Source organism: Schistocerca nitens, chromosome 5, assembly GCF_023898315.1.
Source record: "Schistocerca nitens isolate TAMUIC-IGC-003100 chromosome 5, iqSchNite1.1, whole genome shotgun sequence".
NCBI lineage: Eukaryota > Metazoa > Arthropoda > Insecta > Orthoptera > Acrididae > Schistocerca > Schistocerca nitens.
Window position 1 is genome coordinate 602,559,831 of NC_064618.1, and position 24,727 is coordinate 602,584,557.

Below are 24,727 nucleotides of genomic sequence, written 5' to 3' on the forward strand. Positions count from 1 at the left end.
AATACTGAATATATATCCAGAGTAAATTACTTCAGGTCTACATGTTCCCATGGGTTCACAGTCAGATAAAAAAAAAACTCTGGCAGAAGGAAGATTAACAGACAATGTGGTATGATCTGGTATATTGCCTTGATGCAATGACATATTTTTCCACAATTTGGGTGTTTTTTCTTATTTTCTCACGAATTGAGCACAAACAGAAACTCTGAAGATATGCAATTTCATGAATATTGGGTGGTGGCGGAGGGGGGGGGGGGGGTCGATCAGCATTGCTTTGGATCTAGATTTCCTCATTCGAGCTTTTCTCGCTCTCGACGAAGTTGGGCCTTTCCAATACATGTATTGGCGCCTACTTTCTGGATCATATGTGAAAAAACAAGATTCTACAAATGCTATCACACTTTTTTTTTAAGAAATCAGGATCATTTTCAATGGTATTTGTAGTGTCAGTACAAACACTTTCACGAGCTTCTTTTCATTCAGTCTTGGGAATTTTTGGCAACAGTTTCACACACAATTTTCTCATGTTAAATGTGTTGTGTGAAATTTTCCTTATACATTCTTTGCAATTCCTTTCAGCAATCTATCGGACACTGAACTGATGGTCAGATCGAATCACATTACCTACTTATTTGATATTTTCATCCACTTTTTATGTTTGAGAGTATCCCTGGTGTGATTCATCTTCAATGTCTTTTCGACCACCCTAGAAACACTTGAATCACTCAAAAACTTGTGTGCATGATGAACAGTCCTCATCATATACTTAGGTTTCAGTAGCACCTTTCCCAAGTTTCATGTGAAGCTTCATGACATCCATTTCTTTATTCTTATAATTATCACTTTTCCAGCAAAATGAAATAACAGCTCTTGCACAAACAAAGGCCATGGCCACACTGATTTGTCCACAGACACCAGAGATGCCACATTCAACTGACAAGGGAACCTCCCCATCGCACCCCCCTGAGATTTAGTTATAAGTTGGCACAGTGGATAGGCCTTGAAAAACTGAACACAGATCAATCGAGAAAACAGGAAGAAGTTGTGTGAAACTATGAAAAAAATTAATAAAATATACAAACGGAGTAGTTTATGCGAAGATAGGCAACAGCAAGGACAATGGGAGTCTAGGAGCGCCGTGGTCTCCTGGTTAGCGAGAGCAGCTACGGAACGAGAGGTCCTAGGTTCAAGTCTTCCCTCGAGTGAAAATTTTAATTTTTTATTTTCAGTTTATGTGACAAACTCTTATGTTTTCATCACTTTTTTGGGAGTGGTTATCACATCCACAAGAAAACCTAAATCGGGCAAAGTAGAAGAATCTTTTTACCCATTCGCTAAGTGTACAAGTTAGGTGGGTCGACAACATATTCCTGTCATGTGACACACATGCCGTCACCAGTGTTGTATAGAATATATCAGACGTGTTTTCCTGTGGAGGAATCGGTTGACCTATGACCTTGTGATCAAATGTTTTCGGTTCCTGTTGGAGAGGCATGTCCTTTCGTCTACTAATCGCACGGTTTTGCGGTGCGGTCGCAAAACAGAGACACTAAACTTATTACAGTGAACAGAGACGTCAATGAACAAACGGACAGATTATAAATTTGCGAAAATAAAGAAAGTAAAATTTTCAGTCGAGGGAAGACTTGAACCAACGACCTCTCGCTCCGCAGCTACTCACGCTAACCACGGGACCACGGCGCTCCTGAGTCCACGTTCACCTTGATGTTGCATATCTAGCGCATAGACTACTCAGTTTGTATATTTTACTAATTTTTTTCATAGTTCCACACAACTTCTTCCTGTTTTCTCAATTGATCTGTGTTCAGTTTTTCAAGCCCTATCCACTGTGCCAACTTATAACTTAAATCTGAGGGGGGTGCAATGGGGAGGTTCCCTTGTGAGAAGGCTTCACAGATATTGGCAATTCATCTTTGTTGCAAGTGTCTTACTCTACAGCAGCATCAGTCCATTTATTTTACAGCCACACCTTGTATACCACTTTCTTTCTCTGGGTAACACAATGAAAAGCCTTAAAGGAAGATAATATTTAACATGCCTACTGGGCTGTAGCAAGCAGTGCAGCATTTGTATTACTCCTTGACAACTTTATGAAGAAAATTTTTGAATATCGGCCATGAGAGCCTACATGGGATGAATATGGATTCTTATTACAGACATACACTTACAGGTGGCTGCTTGCACAGCACTGAAGTACTTACCTTTTTTGCATGTTTCCACTTACTATCTAATCTTAATTACTCTAACCTGTGAATCTGCATCCTTAAATAATAATGAACATCGAGAAAGTCGAAACCATATGAGACAACAATCTGTCGCGCCAACATGTTGGCTTCCATAACTTCAAATCGAAGATAATGCTTCATGAACTCAACCTAATAGGAATAAAGAACATAATTATGTAACAAGTGATTTAAATTGCATTGAATTACATTACTTACTGAAAATATCCTTCAATTTTTTTAAGATACAGCAATGTTACAGAAGCATACCAATTAACTGAAACATCACTGGAGTAACTTCACTAAATCACAGTTCAACCAAAACATTTCGGTTTGAATTTGCTTCCATTTTCCTCAGGGTGCAATCTGGCCTAAGTAAAACTTCCTTCTCCGTGGTTCACAACTTACTGATTAGGCAAGTTGCCTCAGGAGTGTGTAATCAAATAAAATTAAATTTCCTTGACCTACCATGAGGTAGTGGACACATGCAAAAACAAACTGTCACAAAAATATTAGCTTTCAGAAACAGATATACATACATCTTACTAGAAAAACTTAACAGTTGGGATAATACAGATTACTTAAAAGTTAAGGAGAGTAGTCATCTTGGATATTACTCAAAGGAAGACAGCAGGACTTGACTAGAGACAAAACGACACAAAATTACAGAGAAAGAGACAGAAAAGAAAAATATGGAAAAAAAACAAAGACAAATATCAAACAAAAAGGAAGAAATATTAGTGAACAATGCCCCATTAATGAGAGATCGTTGGAGTCAGAGCACATCGACAAACTGAAGGAAGATCGTGGGATACAATCAGCTTGTCCTTTACAGATAAGCTATCCCAGCATTCACCTTAAGTGATTTCGTATTCACCAGGTCTGGAAGGTTCTGAAATATTTTGAATTACATTTGTAATATTTGTAACAATACGAGAGAAGGAAAGTTGCCACTCACCATGTGGTGGAGACGCTGAGTCGCGATAGGCACAACGAAAACATTCACACAATTAAAGCTTTCGGCCATTGGCCTTTGTCAGCAGTAGACACACACACACACACACACACACACACACACGCACACGCACACGCACACACGCGCGCGCGCACAACTTGCACACATGTATGCAGTCTCAGAGAGCTGAAACCACAATGCGAGCAGCAGCACCAGTGTATGATGGGAGTGGCGACTGGGTGGGGGTAAGGAGGAGGCTGGGGCAGGGAGGGGGAGGGATAGTATGGTGGGAGTGGCAGACAGTGAAGTGTTGCAGTTTAGACGGAGGGCAGGAGAGAAGGTGCGGAAGGGGGGGGGGGGGGGGGGGGAAGTAGTGGAAAGGAGAGAAATAAAAAGAAATTAAAAGCCTGGGTGTGGTGGTGAAGTGACGGCTGTGGTACTGCTGGAATGTGAACAGGGAGGGGGCTGGATGGGTAAGGACAGTGACTAACGAAGGTTGAGGCCAGGAGGGTTATAGGAACATAGGATGAACTGTAGGGAAAGTTCCCACCTCTGCAATTCAGAAAAGCTGCTGGTGGTGGTGCGAAGGATCCATATGGCACAGGCTGTGAAGCAGTTGTTGAGATGAGGGATATCATGTTTGGCAGCGTGTTCAGCAACAGGGTGGTCCACTTGTTTTTTGGCCACAGTTTGTCGGTGGCGGTTCATGCAGACAGACAGCTTGTTGGTTGTCATGCCTACATAGAATCCAGCACAGTGGTTGCAGCTTAGCTTGTAAATCACTTGACTGGTTTCACAGGTAGTCCCCCTCAAAATATACCGCGAGTCTCACTGAAGCCTTCACTGACCGTAATTATCCTCGCATCCTTGTACAAAAACAAATCTCCCGTGCCTGATCATTCCAGTCTCAAACCACCTCGTAAAGTCCCACAGTCCGGTCACAGAGGAGCATTCCCCCCTTAACTCAGTACCATCCAGGACCGGAGCAACTGAATTACATTCTCCGCCAGGGTTTAGATTACCTCTCGTCGTGCCCTGAAATGAGAAATGTCCTACCCACTATCCTTCCCACCCCTCCTACAGTGGTATTACGCTGTTCACCGAACCTACACAATATACTCATCCATCCTTTCACCGAACCTACACAATATACTCATCCATCCTTACACAACCTCTGCTCCCTATCCCTTACCTCATGGCGGCTCATACTCCTGTAATAGACCTAGATGCAAGACCTGACCCACACATCCTCCTACCACCACCTACTCCAGTCTGGTCACTAACATGTCCTATACCATCAAAGGCAGGGCTAACTGTGAAAACAGACGTGATTTACAAGCTAAGCTGCAACCACTGTGCTGCATTCTATGTAGGCATGACAACCAACAAGCTCTCTGTCCACATGAATGGCCACCGACAAACTGTGGCCAAAAAGCAAGTGGACCACCCTGTTGCTGAACACGCTGCCAAACATGATATCCCTCACCTCAATGACTGCTTCACAGCCTCTGCGATATGGATCCTACCCACCAACACCAGCTTTTCTGAATTGGACAGGTGGGAACTTTCCCTGCAATACATCCTATCTTCCCGTAACCCACCTGGCCTCAACCTTTGTTAGTCACTGTCCTCACCCATCCAGCCACCTCCCTGTTCTCATTCGTGCTCTACACAGCCATCATTTCACCAACACACCCAGTCTTTTAATTTCTTTTTATTTCTCTCCTTTCCGGTACTTACCCCTTCCCCCCTCCGCACCTTCTCACCAAGCCTCCGTCTAAAGTGTGTGTGTGTGTGTGTGTGTGTGTGTGTGTGTGTGTGTGTGTGTGTCTACTGCTGACAAAGGCAAATGGCCGAAAGCTTTAATTGTGTCTTTTTGTTGTGCCTATCGCGACTCGGCATCTCCGCTATATGGTGAGTGGCAACTTTCCTTCTCTGGTATTGTTACATTCCATCCTGGATTTTTCCTTGTTTGATTTGTAATATTTGTACATTCTGGACTATTCGATATTTGAATAAGTAGCTAAATACTCCATCCAAGATGTAAGTTTTGTTCTGGCAGTTTGTTGTTCGCAATAAATGAGCTTTCCGTGCTAAGTGTTGTACTTGAATGACAATGCTGCTTTCAGATTTGAACTGGATTCTGGTTATGACAAGATAATATGTTGTTGTTCTTGTTGCTGTTGCAGTTGCAGTCTTCTGTGTAAGACTGGTTTGATGTAGCTCTCCATGTTACTGTACCCACGGTGCACAGTTCTTCATCTCCCACTTACTACCACAACCTTCAAGCATTTGCACCTGCTTATTGTTTTCATCTCTTGGTCTTCCTCTACAATCTGTGCCATCTGCACTTAGCTCAATCCGGCCGCGGTGGTCTCGCGGTTCTAGGCGCGCAGTCCGGAACCGTGGGACTGCTACGGTCGCAGGTTCGAATCCTGCCTCGGGCATGGATGTGTGTGATGTCCTTAGGTTAGTTAGGTTTAAGTAGTTCTAAGTTCTAGGGGACTGATAACCACAGCAGTTGAGTCCCATAGTGCTCAGAGCCATTTGAACTTAGCTCAATACTAAATTGGTGATTTGCTATGTTTCAGAATTTCCTGTCAACCAATCCCGTCTTTTACTCAAGTTATGCCACAAACGTCTTTTCTCCACAATTCTGTTCACTACTTCTTCATTAGTTCTGTAACACCTCATTTCAAAGGTTTCTATTCTCTTCTTGTCTGAAGTGTTTATCATCCATGTTTTACTTCCATATAAGGCTACACTCCATACAAATATCTTCCAGAGACTACATGATGTTGGAAGAAAATAGAAGATAACTAATGGACAAAATGGAGTTTGCAGAACTGGGAGTCAAGACAAGTATCAAAATGAAAACACATTTGTAACCAGAATGGAGGAAGTGTGGAGGAAGTTATGACAAGCAGGAAACAGGAGAATTACTGGGTAAAGAGTGGATAAAGTGTGGATTATACAATTAAAACATCTCACAAAAAGGCCACTGACATAAAATTTCCATTATTGTTTCAAACTCACCTGTTTAACAAACAGGCCACCCCTACAGTCTTGCGACACTGCTTCTGTAGCAATCCAGATTACAACAGTTTTTGAAGGCAAACACTTCTTGAACAGTTTCATAAGCTTCACCAAATTGTCTTTGTAAGCTTGCACTCCATTTGGTCCCCATCTGTCAGAAGCGGTGATGTAGGAATCAAACTTAAGTTCTAACAAAATACTGTATAATATTACATTGTATTTTAACGGCCATGCTGTCTACACAAGTAGTTTATTTATAAGACCTCAGACAATTTATATGTATACAGGTGAAAATGATTTCTATGCATACAAATTGTAAATTACAAAAAATAAACTTTGTACATTTAAATATTCTTCTAATAAGTAAAAGCAGTGGTGCTGTAAATACAGTTTTAAAGATTTTCCAAAGTTTTGACAGTATTTTCCTTTAGGACAATCGTTATTAAGTTTAACTTCCATATGGAAAGTAATGTTTTTGCACATTTTAGTTTTTGTTTCGTGTGGTAAAGTTATCACAGATATCTACTGTCCTTACCTATTACATTTATTTTAAAGACTGTAAGGATTTATGTAATGTACACTCCTGGAAATGGAAAAAAGAACACATTGACACCAGTGTGTCAGACCCACCATACTTGCTCCGGACACTGCGAGAGGGCTGTACAAGCAATGATCACACCCACGGCACAGCGGACACACCAGGAACCGCGGTGTTGGCCGTCGAATGGCGCTAGCTGCGCAGCATTTGTGCACCGCCGCCGTCAGTGTCAGCCAGTTTGCCGTGGCATACGGAGCTCCATCGCAGTCTTTAACACTGGTAGCATGCCGCGACAGCGTGGACGTGAACCGTATGTGCAGTTGACGGACTTTGAGCGAGGGCGTATAGTGGGCATGCGGGAGGCCGGGTGGACGTACCGCCGAATTGCTCAACACGTGGGGCGTGAGGTCTCCACAGTACATCGATGTTGTCGCCAGTGGTCGGCGGAAGGTGCACGTGCCCGTCGACCTGGGACCGGACCGCAGCGACGCACGGATGCACGCCAAGACCGTAGGATCCAAGCAGTGCCGTAGGGGACCGCACCGCCACTTCCCAGCAAATTAGGGACACTGTTGCTCCTGGGGTATCGGCGAGGACCATTCGCAACTGTCTCCATGAAGCTGGGCTACGGTCCCGCACACCGTTAGGCCGTCTTCCGCTCACGCCCCAACATCGTGCAGCCCGCCTCCAGTGGTGTCGCGACAGGCGTGAATGGAGGGACGAATGGAGACGTGTCGTCTTCAGCGATGAGAGTCGCTTCTGCCTTGGTGCCAATGATGGTCGTATGCGTGTTTGGCGCCGTGCAGGTGAGCGCCACAATCAGGACTGCATACGACCGAGGCACACAGGGCCAACACCGGCATCATGGTGTGGGGAGTGATCTCCTACACTGGCCGTACACCACTGGTGATCGTCGAGGGGACACTGAATAGTGCACGGTACGTCTAAACCGTCATCGAACCCATCGTTCTACCATTCCTAGACCGGCAAGGGAACTTGCTGTTCCAACAGGACAATGCACGTCCGCATGTATCCCGTGCCACCCAACGTGCTCTAGAAGGTGTAAGTCAACTACCCTGGCCAGCAAGATCTCCGGATCTGTCCCCCATTGAGCATGTTTGGGACTGGATGAAGCGTCGTCTCACGCGGTCTGCACGTCCAGCATGAACGCTGGTCCAACTGAGGCGCCAGGTGGAAATGGCATGGCAAGCCGTTCCACAGGACTACATCCAGCATCTCTACGATCGTCTCCATGGGAGAATAGCAGCCTGCATTGCTGCGAAAGGTGGATATACACTGTACTAGTGCCGACATTGTGCATGCTCTGTTGCCTGTGTCTATGTGCCTGTGGTTCTGTCAGTGTGATCATGTGATGTATCTGACCCCAGGAATGTGTCAATAAAGTTTCCCCTTCCCGGGACAATGAATTCACGGTGTTCTTATTTCAATTTCCAGGAGTGTATATACACGGTAAGGGAGGAAAAAAAGACATCTTAAACAATGTGTTACACAAGTCTCTAGGCCTGCACCCAAACATTATTCCAATGGACCTTTTTAGCATTTTGAAGATGAGGACAGCTGCTTTGGCTTCTCCTCCAAAATGTGACACCATATTTAACATGAGAATGAAAATAGGCATTACATGGACTTCTTACTGTTTTCGCATTACAGCAGCAGTTTAGTGAGCAAAGAAGGTAGCAGGTCTTGCTCAATTTTGCATCAAGATATTCTACGCGCTTATTCCATTTTAGATTGTTTTGTAGCCATAATAATAATAATCTTGTTTCTGTACTGTTATCAAATGGTTCATTATTAATAGAAAGAAATGGGATGTATACATCCTTCTCACATTTAAGCTTAGGTAGCTTATGTTGAAAGAAATAGAAGTGGTCCCTTCACTGCTCCTCAGGCAACACCATATTTAATTAGTTTATACTCTGTCAAGTCTGTAGAAACAGTTTCAAGGTTGACAGCATGCTTGATGCTCAGTGCCTGCTTACAGTTGCTCAGGAAAGAAAATATAAGGAAATATATAAATGTTCAACAGAACTCAAATACAAGCACCATATCTTTCAAGTTCTGACAGCAGAATCTTACGAACTATCATGTCAAAAAGTCTTCAATACGTCAATAAATACTCTCGCTGCTTCATCCTTTTTTTTTTTTTCTTTTTTTGTCCATCTGGCATAGTAGTAATGTGGTCACAAATAGCAGCCACTGTTGAGCTCTTATTTCTGAATTTTTGTTATTAGGTACAATTTTGCCTTTTATTTTCGAATTTCAGAAGTTTCTCATGCATAACTCTTTCAAATTTTCTTGAAATGTAAGAGGAAACTGAGATGGGCTCACAGTTATTAACATTCTCTCTCCCACACTTTTAAATGTTAGAGCTAATTTTCATGTTTACAATACATCAAGGACTGTACCTGCTTGAAATGAACAGTCACGTAAGTATCTATTTATTTCAACAAGGTTTAGAGCACTTTTCTTTAAGATTGTTGTTAGAGCCCCACAATACCCGTAGAGTTGGAGTTCTTTAACCATTTTATTGCTTTCCCATGTGATCTTGTGTGCCAACGCTGACATGCATTCACATGTTACATGTGTTTATTTTATATTTCTTTAACTGGGAATCAACAATATTAGAAAAGGAAAGGTGTTGCTCACCATATAGCGGAGATGTTGAGTCGCAATAGGCAGGACAAAAAGATTCACACAATTATAGATTTTGGCCATTAAGGCCTTTGTCAGCAATAGTCTCTCACACACACACACACACACACACACACACACACACACACACAAACGCAACTCGCTCACACATCTGCACTATTAGACAACTGAAAACACACTGTGAGCAGCATCACCAGCGCATGATGGGAGTGGCCACTGGGAAGGGGTAAGGAGGAGGCTGGGGAGGGGAAGGGGAGGGATATTATGGTGGGAGTGGCAGACAGTGAAGTGCTGCAGCTTAGACGGAGGGCAGGAGAGAAGGTGTGTGTGGGGGTAAGTAGCGGAAAGCAGAGATACAAAACGAAATTAAAAGACTGAATGTGGTCGAGCTATCACAGCTGTGTAGTGTTGGGCGGGGCTGGATGAGTGAGAACAGTGACTAATGAAGGTTGGGGCCAGGAGGGTAACGGGAACATAGGATGTACTGAAGTTAAAGTTCTCACATGCGCAATTCAGAAAAGCTGGTGGTGGGGGGGATCCATATTGCACAGGCTGTGACGCAGTCACTGAGATGAGGGATATCATGTTTGACAGCGTATTCAGCAACAGGGTGGTCCACTTGTTTTTTTGGCCACAGTTTGTCAGTGGCCTTTCATGCCGACAGACAGCTTGTTGGTTGTCATGCCTACATAGAATGCAGCACAGTGGTTGCAGCTTAGCTTGTAAATCACATACTGGTTTCACAGGTAGACCTGTCTTTGATGGGATAGGTAATTTTAGTGACCGGACTAGAGTAGATGGTGGTAGGAAGATGTATGGGACAGGTCTTGCATCTACGTCTATTAAAGGAGTATGAGCCATGAGGTAAGGGATTGGGAGCAGGGGTTGTGTAAGGATGGACGAGTATATTGTGTAGGTTCGGTGGACGGCAGAATACCACTGTAGGAGGGGTGGGAAGGATAGTGGGTAGGATATTTCTCATTTCAGGGCATGACGAGAGGTAATCGAAACCCTGGCGGAGAACGTAATTCAGTTGCTCCAGTCCCGGATGGTACTGAGTTACGAGGGAAATGCTCCTCTGTGGCCGGACCGTGGGATTTTGGGAGGTGGTGGGAGACTGGAAAGATAATGCAAAGGAGATTTGTTTTTGTACAAGGTTGGGATGATAATTACGGTCAGTGAAGGCTTCAGTGAGACCCTCAGTATATTTTGAGAGGGACTGCTCGTCACTTCAGATGTGATGACCATGGATGGCTACGCTGTACGGAAGGGACTTCTTGGTACAGAATGGGTGGCAGCTGTCGAAGTGGAGGTATTGTTAGTGGTTAGTAGGTTTGATATGGACGGAGGTACTGATGTAGCCATCTCTGAGATGGAGGTCAACATAGCCATCTCTGAGGTGGAGGTAGACATCTAGGAAGGTGGCTTGTTGGGTTGAGTAGGACCAGATGAAGCAAATGGGGGAGAAGTCGTTGAGGTTCTGGTGGAATGTGAATAGGGACATCCTCACCTTCAATCCAGACAGCAAAGATGTCATCAATGAATCTGAACCAGATGAGGGGTTTAGGATTCTGGGTTTTTAGGTAGGATTCCTTGAGATTGCCCATGACTAGGTTGGCTTAGCATGATGCCATGCGGGTGCCCATAGCCGTACAGTGGATTTGTTTGTAGGTAATGCCTTCAAAGGAGAAGTAATTGTGGGTGAGGATATAGTTGGTCATGGAGACTAGGAAGGAGGTTGTTGGTTTGGAATCCATAGGTTGTCTGGGAAGGTAGTGTTCGATAGCAGTAAGGCCATGGGCATTAGGAATGTTAGTGTACAGGGAGGTGGCATTAATAGTGACGAGCAGGGCATCATGTGGTAAAGGGACAGGAACTGCAGAGAGTCGCTGGAGGAAATGGTTGGTATCTTTTATATAGGAGGAAAGGTTCCGGGTAATAGGTTGATGGTGTTGGTCTATGAGAGCAGAGATTCTCTCAGTGGGGGCACAATAACCAGCCACAATGGGGCATCCTGGTTGGTTGGGTTTATGGACTTTATGAAACGTGTAGAAGGTGGGAGTGTGGAGAGTGGTAGGGGTAAGTAGAGAGATGGCCTATCGCGACTCAGCATCTCCACTATATGGTGAGTAGCAACTTTCCTTCTCTAATATTGTCACATGCCATCCTGGATTTACCATTGTGATTTAACTGGGTTTTCTTATTTATGACTGATTTTGTCATAATACCCGCAAAAACCTGTGAAAAGTTGTTAAATGTATTGGTTATTTCTATGTGGTGTGTTACCTTTTTTTATTTTTGTGTAATAGTGCTCAATTTTTACATTATGTCACTAGTTTCTTTTTTTAACAACTCTCCACATAGCCTTCACTTTATTTGCTGAATTATACATATATTTATCATTTACATTAGTTTTGCAGATATTATGACTTTTTGTAATGTCTCAGAATATTTTTATAATATATGTGTATTTCAGGTGAAGAATAATTATTATTAAAGTTGTAGTTACGCAAGTTGCAGTATCTTCTGGCATAAAACCCTCATTCCCTGTGATCCAACTGTTTGTTCTAGAACTGGCCATTGTTATTAAAGCGTACTCAGTTCTCTTGCAGATCACTCGTCCTGCATTGATACACCTTTTAAGTTCCAACTATACAGTTTGAGAGGACTTGCTGCCCTCCGCTTATTTACTCTCGAATACAAAATCTCAACGTTTGATATAAAAGTACATTTCTCTTCATGAAACTTTGTAAGACACACAAGGCACATGAGAGTTACGACCCTTGGCTGGCCAAGAAATGTGTGTGTTCACTACAGAGTCTCAGAGCTACCTGAGGCCCTGGACAAATGGATCAGATGCACCAGGTAGGTGCACCCAATGCAGTTATAGCATTTTCCAACAGGGAGCAGGTTAGACTTGTCAGGAGGACCTGTCCAATTTGCAAGATGCCACTTTTTTCTGAGTCAGCAACCTTCTGATTGGTTTGATGTAGCCCACTGTAAATTCCTCTCCTGTGCCAACCTCTTCATTTCACACTTGAAACTTGTGTCCTCAATTATCTGTCATTTGTATTTCAGTCTCTATCTTGCTCTACAGTTTTCACCGTCTACAGCTCCCTCTACCACCATGGAAGTTTCGGCAAAAACGTGATGACAGATTGTCGAGAGCAACGTGCGACTGTGAAATTTTGTTTCCTTTTGGGGAAATCAGCCGTGGAAAGTATAGTAATGCTTAAGACTGCTTATGGGGATGCTGCCCTAAGCAAAACCAGAGTCTGTAAGTGGTTTTCATGTTTTAAAAATGGAGAAATGTCAATTAAAGACCAACCTTGTTCAGAACGCCCCTCACCATCAAGAAGTGACGAAAACGTCAACAAAATCAATGCCCTCATTCATGAAGACCATTTCCGAACCACTGCTCAGCTCTGTGATATGTCTGGAATTGTTCAATTCAGACGATTTTCTGAGAAGGGTTGCAGCCAAATTTGTCCCTCGAATTCTCACAGATGAGTGAAGGGAGTGTCTACTTGAGGCATTTTTTGAGCTTCAAAAATCAGCTCAAAGAGGACCCTGAAAATTTTTTTCCAAGGTGCCTACTGGTGAGGAATCATGGTGCTATGGATACGACCCCAAAACAAAGCAGCAATCAAGCCAGTGGAAGACAAGTGGCTCTCCTCGTCCCAAAAAAAGCTTGCCAAATCAAACATCAAGACAATGCTCATTTGTTTCTTGGACTGCAGGCGTGTTGTGCACGTGGAGTTTGTTCCCCTGGGTCAAACTGCCAACCAGGAGTTCCACTTGGAGGTTTTGAGAAGATTGAGGGAGAGGATCTGAACAAAAAGAGTAGATCTTTGGCACACAGGCAACTGGTTCTTCCTCCATGACAATGCACCGGCCCACACCGCACTCATTTCTTTCTGTTTCCCAGACACAAAAGAGACACCAAAGGAAAGCGTTTTGCCACTGTAGAGGAGTAGAACAAAAATTGCTGGAAGACATACAGAACATCCCAATAAGAGAATTTAAAAATTGTTTTGAACAATGGAATGATCATTTGAAGAAGTGCCTTATGGTCAATGGAGAATACTTTGTAGGTGATCAAAATTTGGAGTAAAAATATTAGAAAACAAACACATTACGATGAATTTCCCATTTTTTTAGTTTTCTTCGTGTACACCAAGAAACTTGACGTCTTTACTGCAGAAGACAATGACAAGTCTTAAAACGGTAGAAAACAGAAACAGGCAAAATGTATGTCCTTTCACCAAAATATGCACAAACAGTGCTGTATCTTTCCACCTAGCACTGAAGCATTGTATGTACTGTATGTACTGTATGTACTGTATGTATTTGTCACCGTGTTTGCGTAAATCTGAACTTGTTTGGATGCCTTCCACAAACATGTTAGGCTGTGACAGTTATATCAGGTTTTGATTCAGTGAATGTCATATGTTACCATGTTAATTACTAATGCTAGCTATAGGCCATTTTACATTGCCGCATTACTGTGCATTGGTAATGCACCACTTTTTAACAGGTGCCATGTTTTTCAGTAGGTGTCGAGGGTCAACGATCAAGGTCCTTAATTGTGCACACTGTTTGAATATGGCTATGTTCCACACATTTAAACGCTTGTTCCCAGACGTTTCCAAAATCAAGTGCTTCACAATTTCATCTCTCTACTTGGTGAGATGTTGCAGCCATTTTTGTCTGGAACGTTGGCCGAATTTCCTGCACATTTTCAGAACTGCATAGAAAGCAAAGTGAAGGAATTCTGCTATCTTGGCAGCAAAATAACCCACAAAGGATGAAGTAAAGAGAGTATAAGCAGCAGACTAGCACAGGCGGAGAGAGTATTTGTCAGTACAAGAAGACTATTAGCATCAAACATTGGACTTAATTCGAGGAACACATTTCTGAGTATGTACGTCTGGAGCACAGCATTTTATGGAAGCGAATCAAGGATTGTAAGACAATCATAAAAGAGAATCAAAGGATTTTAAATGTGATATTACAGAAGGGCACTAAAAATTAAGTGGACTGATAAAGCAAGAAATGAAGTCCACAGAGAATCAGTGAGAAAAAGAATATGTGAGAAACACTAACCGGGAGGAGTAATAGGATTATAAGATGTGTTAAGACATCAGTGAATAACCTCCACAGCACTAGAGGGAGCTGTAGAGAACAAAAGCTGTAGTGGATTGTACAGGCTGGAATACACCAACAAATAATTGAAGTGTTCCGTGGAAATGTTGTGGAAACTGCTTTCTTCAATTAGTCCACACACTAGTCAAATGCCATACATCTAAGGAGGTGGGAAGAAAAATTTATTATTTATCCTTTCACCCAAATCCAACAATCTTCCCAGCAACTTTTGTCACAATTACATTTTCCTAGCACAAAGATGTGGAGAAGAGGAGGCAAGTTTGATAAAGTGATAAGAATGGCTTAATGACCTGACCCCATGGGGGTCTTTCAAAACTTCACACTCACATAATGAAAGATGGGGATCAGAAGAAGACGAAAATAGTCGAATTTGTTCACAATGAAGGTACTGTTGGGGATGACATATAGTTTAGCAATACAAGACTTCCCTCTATCATCAATGAGTGAATAGCTGTGTCATTTTAGTAGGCAAACTCACACTGTCACACTGTAGCATACGATAAAATTGTCTGCAGTACATCATTTATTATGGTTGATCTCCATGGGCAGAAAGGGACAGTTGTAAATATGTCCACTACCACTTGTTAGATTTCTACATGCTGCTAGGAGCTGGAGTGGTGATCATAATATATACAGTATCATTAATTGCTGATATGCTGCCGTTTTATGGACAAATAGGTTAGTACCACCAGTCACATAAATCTCATCTTACCGAATCAATTTATGTCTGGAGAAATGAACCTGGTGTTAGGCTTGAATGTAGAATACGCCATAACCACACTCAACTAATGGAGGCATGTACTGCATGGAGTAGGTTCTCTCTTTAGATCTCATGAATCATGTTTTATCACAGGATTTTAAGCAGGCTTGAAGATATGAGCAGTTCCATCTCTAACTAATGGCATGGCATTTGAATCCAGTTGATTTGGACAACCTCATATATAAAGGCTCTGTTGCCAGTCACATCTTGACTGTTATTCCGAGCCACAGTGTTGCCCGTAGTACGATCTGAACTTGGCCAATGAGTTGTGGCAGGTTGTAGGACTGGCAAATCTGTGTTGTGAGCAATTAGTGAGTCCGCAGCTCGTGGTCTTGTGGTAGTGTTCTCGTTTCCCGTGCATGGGGTCCCAGGTTCGATTTCTGGCGGGGACAGGGATTTTCTCTGCCTCGAGATGACTGGGTGTTGTGTGTCTTTCATTATCATTGACTCGCAAGTCGCCAAAGTGGTATCAGCTAAAAAGAACTTGTAATTTCGGCGACCGAACACCCCACATGGGGTCTCCCAGTCACCAATGCCGTACGATCATTTCATTTCAGTGATAATGAAAACTGCGACAGTCAATATAAGTGTTGACAACAGCTCTGGTAGCTCTTTAGTTGTTCTGGAGGTATGTTACACTGTGTTGGTCACCTCTCCAGCTACTGACTCTTAATAATGGATCGTGGTGCTCCCAAAGGTATGCCTCCACCATTTCTTGCAGAGAAATTAAGTGAAGACTGAAGTGGCTGCACTGTCGGCAACTGTTGTGGATATCATATGTCTGGTGTGACAATTAGGACTTGGCTACTAGTTGAGGGAGTCTGAGTGGGTAAGTATTGTTGACCAATTCAACTGCCTTGTTATACAACAAGAATATGACAATGCAAGAATTTCTTGTAATGAAATTTTCTGACTAACACTCAGTTCCTGGGCCATTCTTTTTTCCATGATATTCTAATCATGATTAATTTATGACGAATTATCAACTTTGCAGTTTATGTGAGCTGCCACAATTAGAAAATCTGGCTTGGCTCTTGAACTGTTTGCTGATACGTCCAACATGGAGGCAATTTAAGTAGTTTTATGATGACATTATATACCATGAACAAAAACTAACATTGATAGATCTTTAGAATTTAAGGTCAGCAAGCATTTGTCAAGTTCAATAATGCAGATTTGGTTATTTTCCACCAATTTATTGGTGAATCATTTAACTCTACCGGGGCAGCCTTTTTCAGATTAGATTTAATTTTGACAACAGCTACCTTTTTATTGACATTTTTGATGCCTTCTTGATCACAAACCATACACACAAACTATATTTTTAATGTCACATTTTCATTGGCCAAAATGTTGGTAAATGCAACCGATTTCACTTCTATTTTAATCATGCCAGCTTAAAAAAATATACACGTCTGTGTATGGTGACCAAGTTATGAAGTGGTTTCATAATGACCAGTGTGAAACTGTGTTAAGTTTGTGTTATTTTCTCCCACCACAATCTTAAATGACCCCATGTCCAAGACACTGAAAAGGTTCTTCTGAACAGCAATAAAACTCCTATTTGTCAACCACCTTGTGGGTTTCATCTAATTATTGAGGGATGAAATACAGCTTACTATTTTCACCCTCCCCATATATATCATCAAACATGTAGGTTGGCAACAAGGCAGAAACACTAATTTAATGATGTAGAATCACTAATACTTTTGTATGAGAAATGAAATACTTTAGATCACACAGTTTTTGTGACTCAAAAAGAGTTGGCAATGCCTGTGAACACTGCACACTCCATGGTTTCTTGAATTAACCCAAATAAATCATGTCAATTAGAGCAGCAAATTTTTGTAGATACTTACGGAACCAAATATGTAGATAAAGCAATGGGTATCACTGTGACAATAATAGCCTTCATTAACTCTAAATAAAATATAAAAGTTACAGTATTTCACGAGCTTCAAATACTGCTGGTGTCTCCAAGAATATGATGTGCCATGAGATCGTGACATATTATCAAGCTACTGAAATTAGTTTTCTTAATTTCGATACATTCACTGAATGCAGTTCCTTGATCTTATGCCTAATGGCACATGAGCCATTCATTTGGCGGAGAGAGGCTACAGGGAAAAAGATGTAGCAGTGCATTACATTCTATTCTTTGCAAGAAATAGTATAAGACTTCAGACTGAACTTCATTTAGTAATTTTGTATGTTATTATGTTGTATCATCAAGTTACTCAGTGCAGCATTTTTACAGGTACAATGTGGCCAAGAATTACTATTAAACTTCGAGCCTGAGTATACACAGAGACAATTTTTACCACCAAGAAGTAGAAACTGCAAGGTCAGAAGTTTACAATAAGGCAACAATGTTATTCATTGGAGTTATCTTTCCTTTGATGTCCATGGTCCTACAGAACCCAAAATATTTTGAAAATGAGCCTAATATTTCCCGTTTTATCTACTTATGTACATGCTACCCAGCACTGCACAACTAAAATACACTTTATAAACACAATAATTACCACTAACATGCATACTTATACAGCACATAAAATGATTTGCAAACTATAGATCACTTTATTTCCTTTATGCGAGTTTTAAGCTCGAAATGCAATAAACTATCATGAAATCTGAATCCTTTATTTGTAGCTTAAGTCTACAGAATACTTTCAGCACTTTACGCAGCTAACAAAGTTTTCTAGAAATTTCCAAACCAATTAATCTTTATAATTAGTATGACAAATGGAGAGAACCTTAAGGCAGAACCAAAATTATACACTGCACAATCAAGTGAAAATTACCTTGTCAAATCCCACAAGCAGGAATTGTATAGCAGCACATCAGGAGCTTTCTTACGGCCTTTCTTTATATCAGTCATCAGCTGTTCAACGGCAACGTTATAACATCTTGTAATGAACTGGAACTCAATATGTACATTTGGTTCCTGTAAAGCAAATGTTTCAAAAATCACTGTCATACACTTCTTTAATTGCCATTTAAATGGAAATTTTCTGCTTATTTTGGTGTTATTCCATCTCCTCTACATCGTATTTATTCAACAATTATGGTAAGGTAGCACGACGGTACAGAATTTCTACAGAATTAAATCTGTGACTGCTCCCATAAGCATTTGACGTACACAGTTTCTGTACCCTCACCATCGTTTATAAATGAGGAAGCATATCTGTAGTTAATATCATTCTGGGGTTCATGTTGTTTAAACAATACATTAAAGCATCATTTTAATACATTGGACACTATGTCTTGTGTTATTCATTTGAGGTACTACTTGTGCAGCATGCTGTGGTTAGATTCTGATAGCACGTCCCTTTATATCACAGCACATAATATGTGGCATGGAGTTTCCACAGCCACACAGACTGCTTAAGGGGAGCTTCTGAGTAAGTGACGACAAGAGTCACCAATGAAAAAGCTGTGCAGTAATGATTTGTATGAACCATTTAGGAAAAAAAACAGAAGATTGATTCCGTGTGAATAAAATCTCAACTCAGAATGTTTATCAGTATTTGGTCATGTACTAAACTTTGATAGTCATACAACACCCTCTCACTTCCTTCTCCAGAGCACAGGCAGGCAGCCAGGCAGAAGTGCATTCCCATGTCACTGTAGCATGTAAGTGCTGTCATTGGTAGATCCCACCACAATGAAGATAGAACCCAGGCCGTGCAGCAGGGCTGCACATGAAAAAGAGAATCTCACATGTAGCATGGAGATAATTATTACACTTTATGAAGCCATTGTTTAAAAGATACAAAAGTCATTGATAAAAAGACAAGTGCAGTGTTCTAGAATTTGTGAAATTTACACATCATTTGTGATATTGTTTCCACATCAGGAAGATGCACATGAACAGAGTAACTTCAGTTTTATGACAGGCTACCAAGATAAGGACATAGAGGCTTATCTCACGAGGGGTAAGACAGATACTGCCTACAGGAAAATTAAACAGACCTCTGGAGAAAAGAGAACCACTTGCATGAATATCAAAAGCTCAGATGGAAACCCAGTTCTAAGCAAAGAAGGGAAAGCAGAAAGGTGGAAGGAGTATATAGAGGGTCTATACAGGGGTGATGTTCTTGAGGACAATATTATGGAAATGGAAGAGGAGATAGATGAAGATGAAATGGGAGACATGATACTGCGTGAAGAGTTTGACGGAGCACTGAAAGACCTAAGTTGAAACAAGGCCCCGGGAGTAGACAACATTCCATTAGAACTACTGACAGCCTTGGGAGAGCCAGGCCTAACAAAACTCTACCATCTGGTGAGCAAGATGTATGAGAGAGGCGAAATTCCCTCAGACTTCAAGAAGAATATAGTAATTCCAATCCCAAAGAAAGCAGGTGTTGACAGATGTGAAAATTACCAAACTATCACTTTAATAAGTCACAGCTGCAAAATACTAATGCGAATTCTTTACAGACGAATGGAAAAACTGGTAGAAGCTGACCTCGGGGAAGATCAGTTTGGATTCCGTAGAAATGTTGGAACACATGAGGTAATACTGACCTTACGACTTATCTTAGAAGAAAAATTAAGGAAAGGCAAACCTACGTTTCTAGCATTTGTAGACTTAGAGAAAGCTTCTAACATTGTTGACTGGAATACTCTCATTCAAATTCTGAAGGTGGCAGGGGTAAAATACAGGGAGCGAAAGGCTATTTACAATTTGTACAGAAAGCAGATGGCAGTTATAAGAGTCGAGGGACATGAAAGAGAAGCAGTGGTTGGGAAGGGAGTCAGACAGGGTTGTAGCCTCTCCCCGATGCTATTCAATCTGTATATTGAGCAAGCAGTAAAGGAAACAAAAGAAAAGTTCGGAGTAGGTATTAAAATCCATGGAGAAGAAATAAAAACTTTGACGTTTGCCAATGACATTGTAATTCTGTCAGAGACGCAAAGGACTTGGAAGAGCAGTTGAACGGAACGGACAGTGTCTTGAAAGGAAGGTATAAGATGAACATCAACAAAAGCAAAACGAGGACAATGGAATGTAGTCGAATTAAATCGGTTTATGCTGAGGGAATTAGATTAGGAAATGGGACACTTAAAGTAGTAAAGGAGTTTTGCTATTTGGGGAGCAAAATAACTGATGATGGTCGAAGTAGGGAGGATATAAAATGTAGACTGGCAATGGCAAGGAAAGCGTTTCTGAAGAAGCGGAATTTGTTAACATCAAGTGTAGATTTAAGTGGGAGGAAGTCGTTTCTGAAAGTATTTGTATGGAGTGTAGCCATGTATGGAAGTGAAACATGGACGATAAATAGTTTAGACAACATGAGAATAGAAGCTTTCGAAATGTGGTGCTACAGAAGAATGCTGAAGATTAGATGGGTAGATCACATAACTAATGAGGAAGTATTGAATAGAATTGGGGAGAAAAGGAGTTTGTGGCACAACTTGACTAGAAGAAGGGATTGGTTGGTAGGACAAGTTCTGAGGCATCAAGGGATCACCAATTTGGTACTGGAGGGCAGCGTGGAGGGTAAAAATCGTAGAGGGAGACCAAGAGACGAATACACTATGCAGATTCAGAAGGATGTAGGCTGCAGTAGGTACTGGGAGATGAAGTAGCTTGCACAGGATAGAGTAGCATGGAGAGCTGCATCAAACCAAGATAAGTGTAATTAATGTCCTATAACAAAACTAAATAGTAATTAAGGATGAAATTTAAATAACGGCCCATTAATGAAGGCACAGGTGTGCTAAAACATGCTTAGGAAAAGTAATCAAGAATTTTTGTCTTTGAAAAACATACGTATCATATTTGTATCATTACTTCTGCCAGTTCTGTATCTGGGGCGTGCACAAAGCAAGGTATGAACATTGACATCCGAGTTTTACTTTTGATACATGCAACTTGCTCCTCTATCATAAATATTAACCAACTGGTCACCTCAAAATGGCTGCCAATTGTTAGCTGCAAAGTTGATCTAGTGGAAAGAAAGGTGTACCCCCATAGTCAGTAACAGTGACTTTATAGACAATTAAGAAAGACATGCTTTAGGCTTGATAAAACTGATAGCTCCACATCCGAAACCTAGTAGCAATAATAACAATGTTAGTGAATACGAGATAGATATTGAAATGAATATGGACCAAGAAATGATGGTGACAGATTAAATGTAGTAAGGCCTTCCATGAGAAAAATTACCTCAAAACTGACATAGGCTGGAAGCAGAAGTTGAAAATACCGCTTCAGTTGTAAATTTCTTTACTTTCACACGACAGGTTTTGGACTGTTATAAGCCGATCTTCAGGTGTCGTAGCTGTGCTGTGGTCCCTGAGCACCGTACATACCATGTGCGGTGTGCTGCCTATGAGTGCAGAACTCCTTGTTCTGCGCTCATGGGCAGCACACCGTGCCTGGTACACACGGTGCTCAGGTCGTGTGAAAATAAAGAAATTTACAACTGAAGCAGTATTTTCAACCTCTGCTGTAATGCTCAGTTGCGGATGTTCTTCCAGCAGCATAGGCTGTAAGATAAAGGTCCATACTGGTGTACTCAAAGCAAGAAATTTGATGCATGAAAGAGACATCCAATGGCATAAGGCAAATTATTCAGTCATATACTAAGAATTCTAAGCCATACTTGTCAGTGTCTCCTTGGCAAAAAGAAAGTTTAAAAATTGTAACCAACACTCCAGCAAATGCAAATTATTTAGTATAATCCGAAGCACTATCTGAACAGAATTTTGGGACACACATTCCAATCCACATGGTGTTAAATCAGTGAGCAATTCAGAGTGCCTATAGCATTATTTCTGAAGCAGAAATTACAGGAACAATATCATCCACTCTTTGTGAAATAAAAGTGAAGTGAATGAGGTATGTCATATGGAAATCACTCCACAAGTTTATATTCACTGCAAGCACTGTGAATCTATTCCATACATTCCAGCATTGAAACAACTGCTGTATTTTCATTTCTGGCATACACCTAAACAGTTTTGCTGTCAGTATCACATCAGACAACATACTAAGGAACAGTGCCATCTCAGTATCTCTTTCTTACACTGTGAGTGGATGCACAAAACCACAAACAAAAAATTTAGAATCTTTCTGTTTACGGAAAGAATTAATGAAATAATTGTACAAAAGAACACTGGAGCTTCAAAGAAGCTGGCATTTATGCAATGCAAAACATGCTCTGACTTCAGTCTTTCCCTTTGCCTGCAAACATCAACATACCTCAAACTCAACAATATGAACTTATGGGAATGAGGAAGTAAGTTGATCCCCTCCTCTCTTCCTCCTCCTCCTCCTCCTCCTCATCCGTAAGAAGAGCTATTCTGGTAAAAAATAGGATTATGGAAGCAGGCAGAGACATATGACATATGCTAGCAATCTGCTAATTCCAATAATAAGAGTGGAGAATTAGAGGCTGGAAACGCAAGTACGTCCAAGAAATTAAGAAATCACAGAAGCTATAATTATTCCCATCAATTGTTAAATGACCCAAGAGTTAGTTTCAGCAATGTGTTCCCAGCTAACATAGCTATCCATCATTAACAACGATATTCTGGCTGAAATACTTTCACGTTATGCTGAGTCTATGATGCTCATGACAGTCAGGAGAGTGCCCATAATGACAGAATGGGTGACACCATACTCTTGTTGATGAATTATTAATTGCTATTATCAATAGCAACTCCCCCAACAATGGCTACTGCTCCTGGAAGAGAAAAATCTGCATTAATTTGACACAGCTCTCCCTCTGCATCACCATAATGCCAATGGGAAGTGCTCCAGGACATTCTAGGATTGAATTATTATCAATACTGAATGAAGATCGGGTCTGTATACAGTCACTACCAACAAGTAGACCCCACATCCAGATGCAATGTTAGAAAGGGATATCAGGAATGTTATAAAAAAAATTATAACAGAAGAAATACGAGAATTTCAATAATGGATTAACAAGTTCATCTTCGTAACTAAACTAACAGCTAACATAAGTATCTCTGCTCTAAGGAGCAACAATGGAGACAAATTACAGACAGTTGTCTAGTGGAACATAGACTGTCCAGGCCATAGCAAGAAGAAGATTAGCTCTATCTTAATAAAGAAAAAAAACACCAATGCAAGATTGATAAGTTTTTGACAGTACAGGTGAACAGATGCAGAAAGAAAAATTTTTGAAGGTGTATTAAGGGAAAGTTGGTTCCAGTACTGTGATTCAATATGTAAAGTTACCAGTACAACAGAGCATTTTAAGAGATCAGATTTTTAGAAGCAATAGATAAAAAAGAATTCCAAGGAGACATATGCATTGGATAGAGCCATTCTTGCACAGAATTATGTCAGCTTGTACCTAAAATAAAGGTTTTGTTTCTATGAGGGTCTGCAGCCTCTAAATAGTATTGAATAAAGATTCTGAAGTTGAATGATTGTAGGTGGTTCAACAAGAAGTGTGAGCAAAAGATGGCGATACAAAGGTGCTTGAAGATGACTTGTGGCCAAAATTAGGCAGACACATGATTTAAATGAAAAATGTTTCCATTATAGCCTACGACAGACCATGTTTCCCTTTGTAAAACAAAGATGTTCAATTTCATGGGAATGAAAAAGGTCATTAACTATGTACTCCATATACAGAACAACTGATTAATCTCTCTCTCTCTCTCTCTCTCTCTCTCCCTCCCTCCCTCTCCCACAAACCCCACCCCATCATAAAACTGGGTATTATATTACAGCATGATCCAAAACTTGCCATCTTAAGTACTTCCTGTATTGTGAAGGTTATACGAGGAATATTGTTGGGTGTTTCAGATTCCTGATCTTAAACGAAATAAAGATTCTTCTATCCCATTCACCTACAGGCCAATACCATCATCTTCAAGTTGACACTTGGATAAACTGTTAAAAGTAAGTTAGGGTGGTGGACAGAGAATAATAATATTCTTTCAAAGACCCAGTTTGTATTTTGGAAGAAAAACAAAGGGTGCTCTTGATAACCACAGGGATTCTGAGAACTGATGTTCAATGGATCATCATTGATGATTCTTTTTTGATCTCCAATATTCGATGATATAGATGGAGTTTATAACGTGTAAAATTGAGCGTTGGAAAGAACACAGAAAGCTGCAAATGAGTTAAAACACAATTACAAAATCATTGGACCATGGTTAGTCAATAGCATATTCTATCACTGAGCCAATGACAGGACAAATGCAAGATCTTTACAAATGGTTCATGCCAAGAGTAGCTGTCTTGCAATTAGCTCATCATTTTTGCTTGTATTCAACTGCTTATTCTGTAAAAACAACAAAAGAAATTATGCATAATGGTGTCTCAAAGCAGAGAATTTGCCTGAGGGAGAATGATCTGG

General features: G+C 41.1%; 1 protein-coding gene across 2 annotated transcripts in view; it reads right to left on the minus strand.

Annotated features, from left to right (window-relative positions):
* The window catches only part of LOC126260083 (PC-esterase domain-containing protein 1A-like), a 282,597-nt gene that overhangs the window by 90,755 nt on the left and 167,115 nt on the right, over positions 1-24,727 (minus strand). For both annotated transcript variants that reach the window (XM_049957291.1, XM_049957292.1), the window contains 3 exons: positions 18,176-18,318; positions 6,235-6,385; positions 2,269-2,396 (listed from right to left, as the gene is read on the minus strand). In XM_049957291.1, coding sequence (XP_049813248.1) covers positions 2,269-2,396; positions 6,235-6,385; positions 18,176-18,318 — 422 coding nt within the window. The remainder of the gene's footprint in view (positions 1-2,268; positions 2,397-6,234; positions 6,386-18,175; positions 18,319-24,727) is intronic.